Below are 15,672 nucleotides of genomic sequence, written 5' to 3' on the forward strand. Positions count from 1 at the left end.
CTTCCATTTCACCCACCCCCCTACTTCTGGCAACCTTCAGTGTGTTCTATCTATAAGCTCATTTATTTTGTTGTTGTTTGGTGTTATATTCCACATATAAAAAGAGGGTTTCACTCACAGCTCAGTTGGTACAGAATCCACCTGCAATGCAGGAGACCCTGGTTCGATTCCTGGGTTGGGAAGATCCCCCGGAGAAGGGAAAGGCTACCCATTCCAGTATTATTGTTGTAGCCACGCCTTCTGGGAAACAAACTCACTCAGAAGGACAATGCAGATAGTGGAGTGCAGTTTATTACACCGGCGGGCCCAAGGCAGAGTCTCCTCTTAGCCAATGACCCTGACCAGTTTTTCTGAAAACCTTATATACCCTAAGTGTACATGCTCAAACCCACCTCCCCAAATTCCCTGAAACTAGTCTGAACAAAGGAAAAGAAAGATACAATCAAAGTTAACCCATGATTCATATGCCTTAAGCCTAGGTAGTTAACAGTGGACAATTATCAACAGGCCTGTGGTCATATCCCTATAAGCATAATAGAATTTATGATTCTATTCGGTTACACAGATAATTAGGGTATTCTTTTAGGCAACAGAGAGTTCAGGTACGAGCCTTGGGGCTCTTCCATCCAGGGGGCCTGGTTTTCCAGTTGGTATGTCATTTCCATAGATACTGGGCATAAAGCTCAAAGTCCACAGTCCGGCCCAAGATGGAGTCCTGCTTTCAAGATGGAGCCTGTTCTGTCTGTTTCCTCCTTCATTCCCCCCTCTCGATGCTCTTAACTCAAAGTATGAGCATCATTCATAGGGATATATTGCATCCTGACTCTCCAACCTCCAATTTGGGAGAACGACATCAACCTTTGGGTTACAAAGTTCATAAAACATTGTAAAATAAAGGGTCCACAAAGCAGAACTATCAAGGCAACTGTAACAATGGTAAATATAGTTTTCCACACATCACCCTTCACCTAAAATAGGACCGAAGTCCAAAATGGAAGATTATCATCAAACATAACTTTTACCTGACCTTTCATGTCATCTAGGGTGGCTGATATATAGCCAGATAAATCAGGAATATATACACAACATTCAACTTTAATTATAGCACAGGTCCCTCTTTGTACTGAAACTATGGTTAGTCTTAAGATGATACCAGCAAGTCCTTGTACCAGCAGTTGATTGTAGAGCTTCATCTCTGTTTCTTCTTTAAGATGATCTTGGTTTCACGGGGATCAGTGGGGTCCTGTTGTATAGTCCACTCGGTGTTCTCTGGGTCTGCGTGGTATGCTCTCTTCACCCTCATGTGGAAGATCCAGGGAGTGACACCTGCAACTTTAACTGCAGTAGTGCTGGTTAGAACAACAGTATATGGACCCTTCCAATATGGGGCCAAGGAGTCGTGTTTCCAGTCCATGACTGCCCCTGATCCCTGGGCACAAATTCGTGAATCTGTTCCCCAAGGGGGAATGGCACCCTTTCTTGTACAAACTTAGTTACCTGATTTATTATTACCCAGTTGTTCCATCTGCTGTGAAATCTCATCTCCCCTTACCTGAGGCAAATTTGTTGACACCTGTTTTATTATGGGAGGGGGCCTCCTATACACAATTTTGTACGGAGAAGAGCCATGGGACTGTGGGGTCATCCTGAGTCTGAGCAGAGCCGTCGAAAACAAGTCCACCCAGGAGCAGTCAGTGTCTATGACCCACTTGGAGAGTGTCTCTTTAAGTGTCCGGCTGGCTCCTTCCACCATCCCAGAACTCTGGGGCCTATATGCTGTATGTAATTTCCACTTGATCTTTTGCTTACTTGTTATACTAAATCAGCTACAAAAGCCGGGCCATTGTCCAATCCAATGCTGGTAGGAAATCCAAATCTGGGAACTATCTCCCTAAGCAGGCACCGGGCTACTTTTGATGCTCTTTCAGTCCAGGTAGGAAAAGCTTCTACCCATCCCAAGAACGTACATACCATGACCAGCACGTAATGGTAGTGTCAGTGAGGTTTCATTTCAGTAAAGTCCACTTCCAGGTGTTCAAAGGGCAACGTGCCTTTTACCTGAATCCCTGGAGGTTTCCGTCCGTGCCGAGAGGCAGCATTGACCTGTGAGCAGGCAGTGCGGTTCTGAGATTTTGTCCTTTTGACAGCTGGAGGGCCTGGATTAGAGCATATAGTTCAGCCTGTTGAGCGGACCAGTGTGATGGCAGAGAGCTGGCCTCAACGATGGTTTCTTCCGTGACTACTGCACATCCCGCCAGTCGTTGTCCTTGTTTCACCAGGCTGGTGCCCTTGGTGTACAGGACCAAATCTGGGTCCAGGATTGGCTGGTCTCTGAAGTCAAGTCTGCTGGCATATTTCCTTGCAATCATGTGAGGACCCACCTTCTCCCACAGGAAGGACAGTGGCCAGATTCAGGGCCTGACAAGGCTCAGTAGTAACATGGGGGTTCTCACATGACAGTCCCTGGTATTGAGTAATCCAGGATGTCGACAGCCATTTATGGGGGTCCCCTCTCAGGAAAATGTTGACCTCATGTGGGACTTTTACGAACAAATCTTCGCCCAAAGTCAGCTTGGTTGCCTCCGAGACCAGTAAGGCAACTGCAGCAACTGCCCGTAAGCATCCCAGCCACCCAGTGGCAACACTGTCCAGCTGATTAGAAATAAGTCACTGGTCTGTCCCATGTCCCCATAGTCTGGGACAACACTCCTGTAGCCACCTTGTCCTTTTCAGTCATGTAAAGAGTAAATGGCTTAGCAAGGCAGGTGCTCAGGTAATTGTACCGAGTTTGAGTTCTATTACCAGTGGGACTTGTTTTGCAAGCCTGGGGAGGGGGTGAGTTGTCTTCTGCTCAGGCCTCAGGGAATTGTTGAGTTAACTCTCTCTTTTGACTGTTTAGCCCGTCCGGTTTCCTTTCCGGGAGATTGTGCAACCTCCATTCATCTTGAGGGGTTACGGGAGAGTTGGATACAATCTAGGAGGTCCAGCTGAGGTAGAATTCTGGGGGAGTTGACCAGAGGTCTCCATTGCTGGGATTGGAGCCTGCCGAAACCGTGGCTCTAGGAATTCTGGGAGAGCTGGTGGAAGAGCAGTTGCTGCTGCAGGACTTCACCTGGCCCTGGATCAAGCATTAAGGCGGCCTCCGGTCCTGGTGGAACACTGAGAGGCAGGCACGTCATTATCCAGTATGGGGGAGGGGTCAGGTCTTCCCCGTCCAAATCCTGTAGAATTTCCTTTTTTATCATCAGTCAATTTTTGTGCCACTAATATTTTTCCCTTTCCCTTCTGAATACAGAATCTTGTCCAAGTAGGAGATCTTGAGCTAACCCTAGCCATGAGTCAATATATGGATATTGATCCAGGTGTCCTGGCTCTCCTGTGACTACTGTATAGACTGCTTCCACTATTTTTAAGTTCATGGTGTTCTCTGGTGGCCATCCATTTGACCTCACAGAGTATGCAGAGGCAGTTAGGCGTCATTTTCACCCCATAGTCTCCTCCAAATCCGTTCTTTAAATTTTTAATCATGCACTCCAATACACTTGCCTTAGATTTACTTCCCCCACATCTTGCTTACCTTCTCGGACCTTCTACTTTTCCTTTTCATTCTGTCTACGAAGTTCTCAGTACCCTATGTACTTCTGATATTTCCGCTCAATGACACTTAAATTGCCATTCTGCCTCCCTCCTAATTGGGTGAGAATAGCCTTACCTGCCAGATCCCAGAGGAAGAAGGGGGATTGGCGTGTCTTCACCTGTCGGTCAGCACAGCCAAACCAGAACACCACGTGACTGAAGACTGTTTCTCCCTTAACTTTTAAAGTCTGTTCTGCCTTGGTGGGCTTGATCAGGTGTGGATTAAAATACAGATGGGTTAAATATCCCACGTCCCAGGCTGTCTCCGGAAAAGCCAACTTATACTCACTTATGTATCCCCCTCCTTCTAGCCTGACAATTCCAAGGGGGTCACAGCAGATGGGAGACCTCCTTGGGGAGGGCAGAATACGAGCACACAAAAACCAAGTTTCTTCTCCTAAAAATCCCCTGGGAATTGCTTGGTAATAATTTTCCCCAAGACGGTGTGGACACCACCTCCTAAATGACCTTCACAAATTTCCTTCCCAAGCCCTAACACTCTCGTCAACCTGTGTACCAAGCAATCGCTTCCACTTGCCTATTCCAGGCTCCTGTGGGCCCATGCCCCTTATAGTCCCTCCCAGGGGGGTAATCAGGCCCCCTCTTCCACCCTGCTGGGTGGGTTCCTCCTCACCTGAGCACTCAGTTCCCCTGCTGCCGTCCACTACCTACTAACATGAAGGTCCGGGCACTGAGAAGCAGAATCCTTCCAAAAGGGCGAGGCATCTTACCCCCTCTAGAAGATTCCAGCCGCAAGGCCTCGGAGTAGTCCCAAATGGGACTTGTCTCCTCAAAGTGAGGAGTTTCCCGGCCCATGCACCAAATGTTGTAGCCACGTGTTCTGGGAAACAAACTCACTCAGAAGGACAATGCAGATAGTGGAGTGCAGTTTATTACACCGGCGGGCCCAAGGCAGAATCTCCTCTTAGCCAAGGACCCTGACCAGGTTTTCAGAAAACCTTATATACCCTAAGTGTACATGCTCAAACCCACCTCCCCAAATTCCCTGAAACTAGTCTGAACAAAGGAAAAGAAAGATACAATCAAAGTTAACCCGTAATTCATATGCCTGTATGGATGTGAGAGTTGGGCTGTGAAGAAAGCTGAGCGCCGAAGAATTGATGCTTTTGAACTGTGGTGTTGGAGAAGACTCTTGAGAGTCCCTTGGACTGCAAGGAGATCCAACCAGTCCATTCTGAAGGAGATCAGCCCTGGGATTTCTTTGGAAGGAATGATGCTAAAGCTCAAACTCCAGTACTTTGGCCACCTCATGCGAAGACTTGACTCATTGGAAAAGACTCTGATGCTGGGAGGGATTGAGGGCAGGAGGAGAAGGGGACAACAGAGGATGAGATGGCTGGATGGCATCACCGACTCGATGGATGTAAGTCTGAGTGAACTCCGGGAGTTGGTGATGGACAGGGAGGCCTGGCGTGCTGTGATTCATGGGGTCACAAAGAGTCTGACACGACTAAGCGACTAAACTGAACTGAACTGAACTGAAGCCTAGATAGTTAACAGTGGGCAATTATCAACAGGCCTGTGGTCATACCCCAATAAGCATAATCAGATCAGATCAGATCAGTTGCTCAGTCGTGTCCAACTCTTTGCAACCCCATGAATCAAGCATAATAGAATTTATGATTCTATTCAGTTACACAGATAATTAGGGTATTCTTTTAGGCAGCAGAGTCCAGGTACGAGCCCTGGGGCTCTTCCATCCAGGGGGCCTGGTTTTCCAGTTGGTATGTCATTTCCATAGATAGTAGGCATATAGCTCAAAGTCCACAGTCCGGCCCAAGATGGAGCCTGTTCTGTCTGTTTCCTCCTTCATTATGGCCTGGAGAATTCCATCGACTATAGTCCATGGGTTCACAAAGAGTCAGACACAACTGAGTGACTTCTACTCACTCACTCACTCATAAATGAGATCATGTGGTATTTGTCTTTTTCTGCCTGACTTCTTCACTTAGCATAATGCACTTCACAGTCCAGCCATGTTGTTGAAAAGGCAAGCTCCTCTCATTCTCTTATGGTTGAATAGTGTTTTCGTGCGTGTGTGTGTGTGTGTGTGTGCGCGCGCGCCACATCTTCTTATCAGTTTATCCATCAGTGACACTTAGGTTGTTTCTCTGTTCATTATTGTGAAAAATGCTGCAATGGAGGTGCAGGTATCTTTTTGAATTATTGTTTTCATTTTTCTTGGATAAATACCCTGACGTGGAATTGCCGGATCATAAGGTGGTTTTGTTTTTTATTATTTGAGGAACCTCCATACTGTTTTCCCTAGCGGCTGCACGGTTTATTCCCATCGGTAACACACAGGGCTTCCTTTTTCTCTGCATCCTCGCCTTCTTATTTCTTGAAAAGGAAAGAGTGTTACTTAGTTCCAAGCTGCATCTTCGTCTCTTTTTAATTTCCATCTGCATTATGACTTTTTTAAACCATGCAGAATAAAGAGGGGCAAAGTGTGCACTATGTCTGGGCTCAGGTCAGCAGGATGGACAGACCACTCAGGGCCTGGGCACAGAGTCTGCAGTGGCAACCACTCTGGACAAGGTGACTGGGGGTCCAGGGACAGGCAAGATCCAGTGGGCAATGGGATAGAGCAAGGGAAGTTTGAACAGAGGAATACAAGGGCAGACAAGAGGGGGAGAGAGTGGCCAGAGCCCAGGTGAGACCACTGCCAGGGCTTAGTGTGGTATAGGTTTCTGTGTCCACACAGAATTGAAGTCCCTGCCATCTGGGCTCCAGTTCCCACTTCTGGCTGCCTGGCCTGGGGCAATGCCTTCCCCTCACTGGACCTCAGCTTCCTCCTCTGTAAGATGGGAATGATAACACCTGCCTTACACAGGGCTTCTGTTACAATTCAGGCAGAGTATAGAGGCCACCAATAGCCCCAGAAGAGACCCAGGATGGGACTGGGCCCTCTGTGTTATGGCAGCTGGGAAGGCCAGGCCAGGGTGAGGGGTCTCAGGTAGAGATGCCCAGAGGGACATGGCCTTATCAGGACCGGAGCCCGTGGTGGGTAGATGGGGGCAAGGCCCACTCTTAGTGGACTGCTGAAGAGAAGAGCCCTTTCATACGGATCCCGGTCAAGATGGCCAGGAGCTGGCCCGAGGAGACAGGCCAGCTCATGCAGCTCCTGCTGAGCTCAGATGGCAGGGACTGAAATTGCACCTCACAAGGAGACCCCAGGGCCTGAGCCCTTGAAATGGCCCCATTCCCCCTTCTCCTGGGACCCCAGCTGCCCCCAGGCTATTGCCCTGACATCCAGACCCTTGACTTGAATGTAAAGCGAGTGGCCAGAAGCACTTAGGGGACCAGCTTTAAGAACTGCCCTGGTTTCCTTCCTGGAGTGAGGGCCTTGAGCAAGGGCACCAAGGGGTAGCCATTGTCACGGCATCTGGGGAACTGGTGGATGACTGTCTGCCAGGGCAGTCTAGAGACCCAGCCAGGGAAACTGACTGTTTACAGCTAGACCCAGCGGGCAAGGGTTGGTCAAGACCAGGCAGACCCAGTCCATGGCACCCCCATTGGATTCCTCTATTCCCCCACAAGGAGGTGGAGCTCAGCAAGGCTTCGTCAGGTGTGTAGACAGGTGAAGGGGAGATAGTGGAGGCTTCTGTGCAGTGGTCACTGGCCATCTGCAGACACCACAAAGCTAAAGCTCCACCATTCAGAGTCTCAGGCATGACACTCATTCCTGAACCACTCAGCCTGGCGGAGAGAATGTGGTCACATGTCCAAATCCTGTGGGGTGACGGAGGCAGGTGGCTTTGAAGGAGAAATGGGCTCTGTTTTTGGAGGAAGGGATCCTGGGCAACAAACAACACAGAGATGCCCCCAGCCTGAGTCCATGTGAAATGTACCCAAGACCATGAACTCAGGGCAGGCTTTGGTCTCTTGTCACCCAGTGCCTCTGGGTCATAAAACACAGAAGAAATATAACCTCTGTGCTCTCTCTGTCTCTCTTTCTCGTTTTCCAGGGGCCACTGGGTCTGGATGGAAAGCCTGTAAGTGATAACAGGGCAGTTGTAGGTGTCCTGGGATGGGGCTGCCCCTGGGGTTGGGAATGACCATGGATGCCAGAGGGAGGAGCCACTGAGAATGTGGTTCAACATGGAGAGAAGCTATTTGACTGTCAGAGTTGAGTTCGAATCCAGCCCCACCCCCTACTGACTGTGCAACCTTGTGGAGGCCTTTTCACCTCCCAAGCATGAGACTTCTTTTTTTGTCAAACAGTCGTATTAACTCTCCCCACAGGGATGCTGGGAATGCAAAAAACTGTGAACAACACTCCCTGGTGTCCAGTCAGCCCTCAAAACACCTGCCCTCCCAGCAGGCCCTCAGCACATAGCATACCCTCATACAGTCTCAGGAGTTGGATGATGGACATCACGTTGAAGGGTTTTCAACACCTGGGTCAGAGGTGGTCCATGGGTGTCCTTAGCAGAATAAATAAGATGCACAGAGATAGCATAATTAAATTAATAATTGGATATGGATGGAAGAAAGGAAGGACAGATGGATGGATAGATTGATGGACAGATGGACGGATGAGTGGATGGATGAGTGGGTGGAAGGAAGGACAGTCAAGTGAGGTAATGAATCAAACACTGTACAGATAGTTGGATGGAAGCAAGAGTAGATGAGTTTGTGGATGTATAAATGCGTGATGGTTGGGCAGACAACTGAGTGAAAAATGAATGGATTAACAAATGATTGGAGAGCTGACTGATGCTGGGTACATTATTAAAGGATGGGAGGAAAGAACCCAGTACCTAGACAGATGAGTTGTTGAAAGAGTGAATGAGCGAATCCATTACTAGCTGAAGAGAACATGATTTGGGATGGAGTGATCCATCCCAGTGATCAAGGTCCCTGACCAAGAGTGTGAACGCCAAACTGGCCCCACCGCAGCCTAGCCCCAACCCCAGGGTCTCTGAGCCCCACAGTCAGTACCTTGTGTGTGACCTGACCCGCTTCCCTAGAAGTCCTGGTGTTAATAACTTGGCAAGACTGAAAGAGACACATTTCCCTGCAGCCAGAGGGTGATCGCAACCACCGTGGCCTGCCAGGAGCCACCTCCACCTTCTCACATCTCCAGACCCAGGAGTCAATGACTCCTCACTGGTGTCTGGGCACACCGAGGGCTGAGCAAGGAGAGTCTAGGGGGAGTGCCTAGCACACTTGCCCCTGTTCAGAGAGGATGCCAGTGACTGCCCCAGTGCCCTGTCTTCCTCATGGTGAGGACTGAGGTGCAGAGCTTCCTTGGGGCCAGCACGGGCAGCTAAAGGCTGATAGGCTCACATGTCTTTTCACTCAGCCACCCACAGCTCTGCGCAGCCTCACAGGCCTTTCTGCCCTCAGAGCCTCAGGGAAACCAGAAGGGGGTCAGCCTAGTCCTCTTCACTCATCCATGTTCTTTCTCTATATTCCTTCTCCAGGGACTTCCAGGCCCCAAAGGGGAAAAGGTAAGTGATGCTGGAGGCTGTCCAGATATGGCAGGCTGAAAAAGGAGGCCAGAAACCTGCCTTCAAACCCCAGTCCCAGGATGTGACCTTGGGCAAGTCACATCCCCTCCTGGAGCCTCAGTTTCTTCATCTGTGAAGTGGAGTTAGTGGTACCTACCTCCTAAAATGGTTACAAGGCTTACGTGTGACAAGTTAAAGTACCTGGAGGGTTGAATCTGAATTCTTCTGGCACCAGAGTGTAACAAATCTCAAAGCATAGTCTATCCAAAATGATGGGTTTCCAAAATTATCAATCCTGAAAAGAGGAAGGTACCAGAAAAGCCTGGGGAATTGAACACTGTTGATGGCATTCTTCGTGGGGAGAACACTTCCCAGGAAAACAAATGGTAGAGAGCTAGCCCCAGGATATTTGTAGCTCTTTGTGAGAAGGACTTCCCTGGCATTTGGGCACTAAATGTCACAGTCAGACTCCTGGAGGGCTGGGACTCCAGGTCCCTTGGAGGGGAGCAGGAGAGAGGGGAGACCTGTATGTCCCACAGTGGAGTCAGGGGCCAGAACAGCCCTGGGTGTGATAGAACTGACAGACACTTCTTAAGCAGGACAGGGCCAGGCTATGCTGCACCACCCACAACCCCCATTGCCACGTGCCCTGTGTAGGTTAGACTAGCCAGGGTTCCCGTCCACCATCAGGGCTGAGCAAGGCACAGGATCTGGTGTTTGGAGCCTCAGGTGTGCATTCCAGCTCTACTGCAACTGTGTCATCTTTGGCAAATTGCCCAGCTCTGTGGGCCTCAGTTACTCCATCTGTAAATTAAAACCAACTTCTCATGGAGAAGACTGCGCAAGGTAACAGACTAAGTGTTCTTTGTAGATGAACAAAGAATAGGCACCAGTTGGCAGGTGGAGTGGTTGCCTTCATGTTCTGGCTAATGCCACTGAGTCGTAGAAATGATGAAGGCAGGGAGACCTCTCTCTTGAAACCAGAGAAAAATTGTTGTCTTGGCATCTACTGCTACATAGCACACTGCTCCAAAGCTTGGTGACTTCAAGCAGTGAATCAGTTATCATCCATCATTATTTGGAAGTTCGAGGGTTCTACTCCACTGTGTCTGGAGGCTAGCAATAGATAGCTGACCGCCTGACTCCAAGCCCTGGATCTGCTAGCTGTGTGACCTTGGGCAAGTTACTTAGCCTCTCTGTGCCTCAGTTTCCTCCTTGGAAATGGAGATAAGGTAGCGTTTGTACGTTATTTTTATTAGGATTGGAGTGAGACCATGTATATGAAGCACTGAGCGCAGAGCAAATGCTCCACACATGTGAAGAAGTAGTAGATGTACTGGTGATAGATCATCCTGTTTTTTGTTCCTAGGGGGCACCAGGAGACTTTGGCCCCCAGGTAAGACCCGAGCAAGACCCTCCCCCGACCCCGCATGGTTTGTTTTATACCATAATAAGTGTTTCTTCTGGATCCCTATGCTGATCACAGAAAGAAGGGAGTGACAGCCCCCTCCCCACCCGTGGTCTATCTTGCTGCCTGTTTTTACTTAAGCAGCCATCGGGTAGAAGCTCCAAGCACCTTGATTTGGCCAAAGCTTCCATTCTCTGCACAGACAAGCAGACATCCTGGTCACCCTTATCACCATAGACATGCAGAAAGTGGGGCTGGCACCGGGCCCAGACTAGAGACTGATCTTCCCGAGAGCAGCTGGCACCCAGGAAGAGGGAAGGCTGTGGTTGGAGCCAGATGCCCTGAGCCCAGAGTTCAATTCTGCCACTTACCAGTCGAGTGATGTGAAGTGAATCACTTCCTTCTCTGAGACTCAGTTTCTCCAACTGTGAGTGGGGGTGACATCCTATATCCCAAGCCCCTGAAATGAAGGTTCATGGCAATCAGGAAAGTGGGTACCCAGCTGAGTGGGAACAGTAGGTCAGAGTCTCCTCTAGCCCTCCATGCCCCCTGGGCTGGGTACCCAGAAGTGCCTCCTGACAAACCAGGGGTCTCTTCAACAGAGTCTGAAGCAGACTGAGGACTCCTGCTGGGTGGGCTCCACAAAGCATGTCTTGGCAATTCATGTGGCTATTGGTGGAGAGCTCAGCCGGAGATGCCCGCTCATGGATCTCTGTGTGGCTCAGGCCCCTCCCAGCCTGGTGGGGGAAGGGCCGTTCCAAGAGTAGCATTCCAAGAGGCAGGAGGCCAGTTAAAAGCCTCCTCCAGAAGGGACACAGCGTCATGTCCACAGCATTCTGTTGGTCCCAGAAGTCACAGAACCCACCCAAGTCAAGAGGGTGAAGAAATGGACTCCAGCTCTTGGGGGAGGGCGAGGTCCCTTTGCAGAAGAACCCGAGGGATGGGATCAAGCATAGCAGCCCTCTTTGGAGACTGTTAAAAGGCTGTTGATGAACCACGAAAGACATAGGGATTCTTGGCCTCTGGAGGAGAAGAATTCAATTGGGGGCCAGTGACGAGGCTTGATCGCTCAGAGCTTTTGTGTAATAAAGTTTTATTCAACTATAAAAGTGATAGAGAAAGCTTCTGACATAGACATCAGAAAGAGTGCCCCCCTGCTAGCCTTTAGCAGTAGGTTATATACCTATCAGTGAGCTGTTGATTAGAGAAAAGAGATGTCTCAGAGTGGCACCCACAACATACATTTTGAGATAACATCGGCACCAGGTGAGTCATCCCAGACATAAAACGCTTGGCATGAATCTTGAAGAAAGGCAGTTTTCCAAGTAAATATATAGTTTCATTAACATAGATTAGGAGAACAATGTATGAGGAAAACATATAGGTTTGTTGAGCCTTTATCGGTTCTGAGTCCAGGCAGAACCAACCTGAAGAAAGACTGAGTCTAGGGTAAATATATAGTTCATTAACATAGCTGAAGACAAACATTTCCATAAGAAGAACACCTTGGTTAGCTCAAGGTTTGAGAAAAGTTAAGTTCAGGTGGAGCCAGGTGTCATCATGGCAACACAGAATTTTAAGAGAAACCTCTTTTTAAATTTGTGTAGAGAAGGAAAAGAATTTGACACTTGTTTGTTTCCTCCTGACACTTTAGAGAAAGATAAAAAATGTCTGACACTTGGAGCCTGTTTCCTCCGTTTGGAGACCCCTGGCCTTCCTCCCTGTTATCCTCTCACTGTGGTCCGTCACTTCCAACACCCTTCCTCTCTCCAGGCTGGGTTAAGTGGTTTTGCCTCCAGAAATAGCCTGGTGGTTTCCAAACCACCCTTCTGCCTTTCTCATCAAACACCTATTTGCTGACTAGATGGTTTTCCCGAGGCTCAATCCGGACTTTATAAGTAGAGACCATCACATGTACAGTCGCCGCATCCTCAAGGTAGACTGGCCGAGTCTGGGCTGCTGGTGTGCACGCTCCCCTCGACTCATCCCGCGTTCCTAGGGGGAGACCTCAGCCATCCGATCCTGGGGGAAGAAGGGTGTCCAGCCTCATTCCAAGTAACTCAGGAGAAGTTAAACACCCTCTAGAACATGCTCAAGTGTTGACATTCATTTTCTGCCTTGATAAGGAGAGTCCATATCAGTGGTTCCCACTCTGAGCCTTTGAATTGTTTAGCAGGTGATTCCTAACACAGTGTAAAGTGAGACAGGAATCACCCCCCACTGCCACTCTGAGCCATTGTCTTTTGGCTGGAGTTCTAGTCTCTTGGTCAGGACCCTGGCTAAGTCAGACTGGTCAGAAGATCTGTGTGGTGGACACTGAGAATTTCAGTTAATTTTTTAATTGGGAAGACAAGTGAGCTATGTCATATGTGCCCTGGTCTAGAGAGGCAAGTTTTCTCATAGCGTGGGGTCCACAGATGAAAAAAATCTGTCTAAAGGAGACTCTTGCCTCAGTAGCCAGAAGAGATCCTGCCCTTCCTTACTCTGTAACCCTGGGTAAATCGTTACTCTCTAACCCCTGGCTTCTTCATCTGTTAAATAAGTAGCAGTGCCCTGGCCAGGTGGTCACAGGATTGGGTGAGACAACCTCACCCCTCAGCGCTGGGCATGCAGCAGGGGCCCAATCTACAAATGCCTTCTTCCTTTCTTGGCAACAGGTGGGTTGGGAGTTGCTGGCACTGTAAGCCAGGGATGCCCCATTACTGTGCCCTAAGCCAGTACTGGGAAGGCACCCCTGAGAGCATCAGGAAGTGCCAGGGGCTCTGCAGTCTCTCCTCCTTTCGGGGACATGCCACAAGGTGAGGGCTCTGGCTGCCTGAGGTCTAACCCGTTACTAACACAGCCAAGAGTCAGAGACTGGGTGCTGCAAGAAAGAGATGGTGTGTACCTTTGTCGCTTTTTTGTTTTTTTAAGATAATTATAGTTTCACATGCAGTTGTAATAAATAATATCCCATGTTCCCATCATCCAGTTTCCCTCAATGGTGACATCTTACATCGCTATAGTACAACCACAACCAGGAAACTGACATTGATATAATACACCAACCTTATTCCAACTTCACCCATTTTACTTATTTGTGCATCTGAGTATTTCCATGCAATCTTATCACTCTTGAGATTTGTGCAACCACCACACAAAAAGCCCTCCTGCTCTCCACCTATAGCTGTAGTTACCTCCTTTCGAGCCCCCATCCCTAACCCCGCTGATCGGTGCTCCATCTCCGCAAATTTGCATTCCAAGAATCTCGTGTAGCCCAGTCATCTAGTAGCCATCTTTTGAGACTGGCTTTTTTTGCTCCGCATAAATCTCTTGAGACGCATCCACGCTGTTGCATGAGTCAGTGTTCTGTTTTTTATTTATTGCTGAGCAGTGCTCCGAGATATGGACGTACCCCAGTTGGTTAACCATTCACCATTGAAGGACATCTGGATTGTTTCTCATGAGGAGCTATTGTGAATAAAGCTGCTGTGAATGTTCACGTATGGGTTTTTGTGTGGACATGTTTCTAATTTTCAATATTTTCAGTGTTTCTCTGGGATCAATGCCTGAGAGTGTGCCTCTAGCACTTAATAAAGCCAGAGCTGAGCGACCAGGAAGGTCTTTCAGGAGGCAAACAGTCCCCTCCCTGCCAAAAGGAAGGGGGCTGTTTGGGCACGTGTGCTTTGTCCCACACCTAATACGTCTCATCTCTCACCTGAACTCCATAGCTGGGCTTCAGGCACTGAGAGCTGGAGCAATGATGCATATGGGGGAGGGTACGAGATCCTATTGGTCTCTCATGCAGAGGTGTAGGTCATGTCCCTTTATATACCAAGGGACCTGTCCTGTCCCTTTGTATACCAAGAAGTAGCAAGAGGCGCAATAACAAGGCCCTTTCCTCTGAGCCGGCCGCACACTGGGAAGGCGAAGACATCTGGCCACCCCTCTGAGGAGGCCTCTATCTCTCTCTCTGGAGGCCAGAACTCCCTCCGCCCACCCTCAGAGTCATGCTGGGCCCCATCTCTTTCAGGGAGATCCAGGGCAAGATGGAGCTGCTGGGCCTCCAGGGCCTCCAGGACCCCCTGGGGCCCGGGGCCCTCCTGGCGACACTGGGAAAGATGGCCCCAGGGGAGCACCAGGCCCAGAGGTAAAAGAGGGCATGGAGCTGGACCACGCGGGACGTGGTTACCAAACCTCCCAACCCTGATCCCACAACCAACCCCCACCCTATCCTATCCCCAGCCCCAACCCAGACTCCTACTCCAATCACACCTTAATCTAACACAAACCAGGTCCTTGACCCCAACATAGGCCTTGATCCCAAGTGAAAGAGAAAGTGTTAGTCGCTCAGTCATGTCAGATTCTTTGTGACCCCACGGACTGTAGCCCGCCAGGCTCCTCTGTCCATGGGATTTCCCAGCCAAGAATACTGGAATGGGTTGCCATTTCCTTCTCCCAGAGATCTTCCCGACCCAGGAATCAAACCCAGGTCTGACCCCAAACTCATTTCCAAATCCAGATCCACACCCCCAGTTCAGACTGTTATCCAAACCCTAACTCACGCCTACAGACTCTGACCCAACTCTTAACCCCAATCTCTAACTGCATTTAGATTCTGACCTCGGTTATAATCTCAGTCCCAGTCCTGACCCTGAAACCCTGTCTCTGCACCTCTCTACCAACCTCTTCTCCCTCTCTCTCTTTTTTCTCTCTCTTTCTCCCTATATGAAGCCACTGTTGTGCCCCTAGTCCTAACCCAAACAGCGGGGTCAGACCTCATTGTACCGCCCCCTTTCCCTCCCCCAAGGGCTCAGGTTGGACTGTGCTTCCTCCAGCGCAGAGCTGGCACCACCCCCTAGACTGCCTCCAGGGTCCCCTATCAGGGCAACTGCTCAACTAGCTCACCGATTCCTTGTTGTGCTGGGCACATAACTCCCTGAGCCTCAGCTTTCTCATCTGTGAAGTGAGGACAGTGACACCCACTTTTCAGAGGTTTGGTGAGGACAAAAGTGCACTTGCATGAGAGAACGTACATGCAGCCCCAGCCCAGGGTCTGGCAGGAGATACAGGCTCAGGCAACTGTGACACCCCAACCCCACCCCGCCTCAGTGCTCTTCTCTTATGCCTCCTCAGGGTCCCAAAGGAGAAGCTGGACAAGATGGTGCAACG

The 15,672-nt window shown here is 49.6% G+C and overlaps 1 protein-coding gene across 1 annotated transcript in view; it reads left to right on the forward strand.

The window, feature by feature from the left end:
• COL23A1 (collagen, type XXIII, alpha 1) overlaps positions 1 to 15,672 on the forward strand; it is a 381,517-nt gene that overhangs the window by 347,803 nt on the left and 18,042 nt on the right. Inside the window, exons 6-9 of the mRNA XM_010846641.1 lie at positions 7,626 to 7,652; positions 9,856 to 9,959; positions 14,428 to 14,650; positions 15,637 to 15,672. Of these exons, the coding sequence (XP_010844943.1) occupies positions 7,626 to 7,652; positions 9,856 to 9,959; positions 14,428 to 14,650; positions 15,637 to 15,672 (390 nt within the window). The remainder of the gene's footprint in view (positions 1 to 7,625; positions 7,653 to 9,855; positions 9,960 to 14,427; positions 14,651 to 15,636) is intronic.

This window comes from Bison bison, unplaced genomic scaffold (genome assembly GCF_000754665.1).
Source record: "Bison bison bison isolate TAMUID 2011002044 unplaced genomic scaffold, Bison_UMD1.0 scf7180017864238, whole genome shotgun sequence".
Lineage (NCBI taxonomy): Eukaryota > Metazoa > Chordata > Mammalia > Artiodactyla > Bovidae > Bison > Bison bison.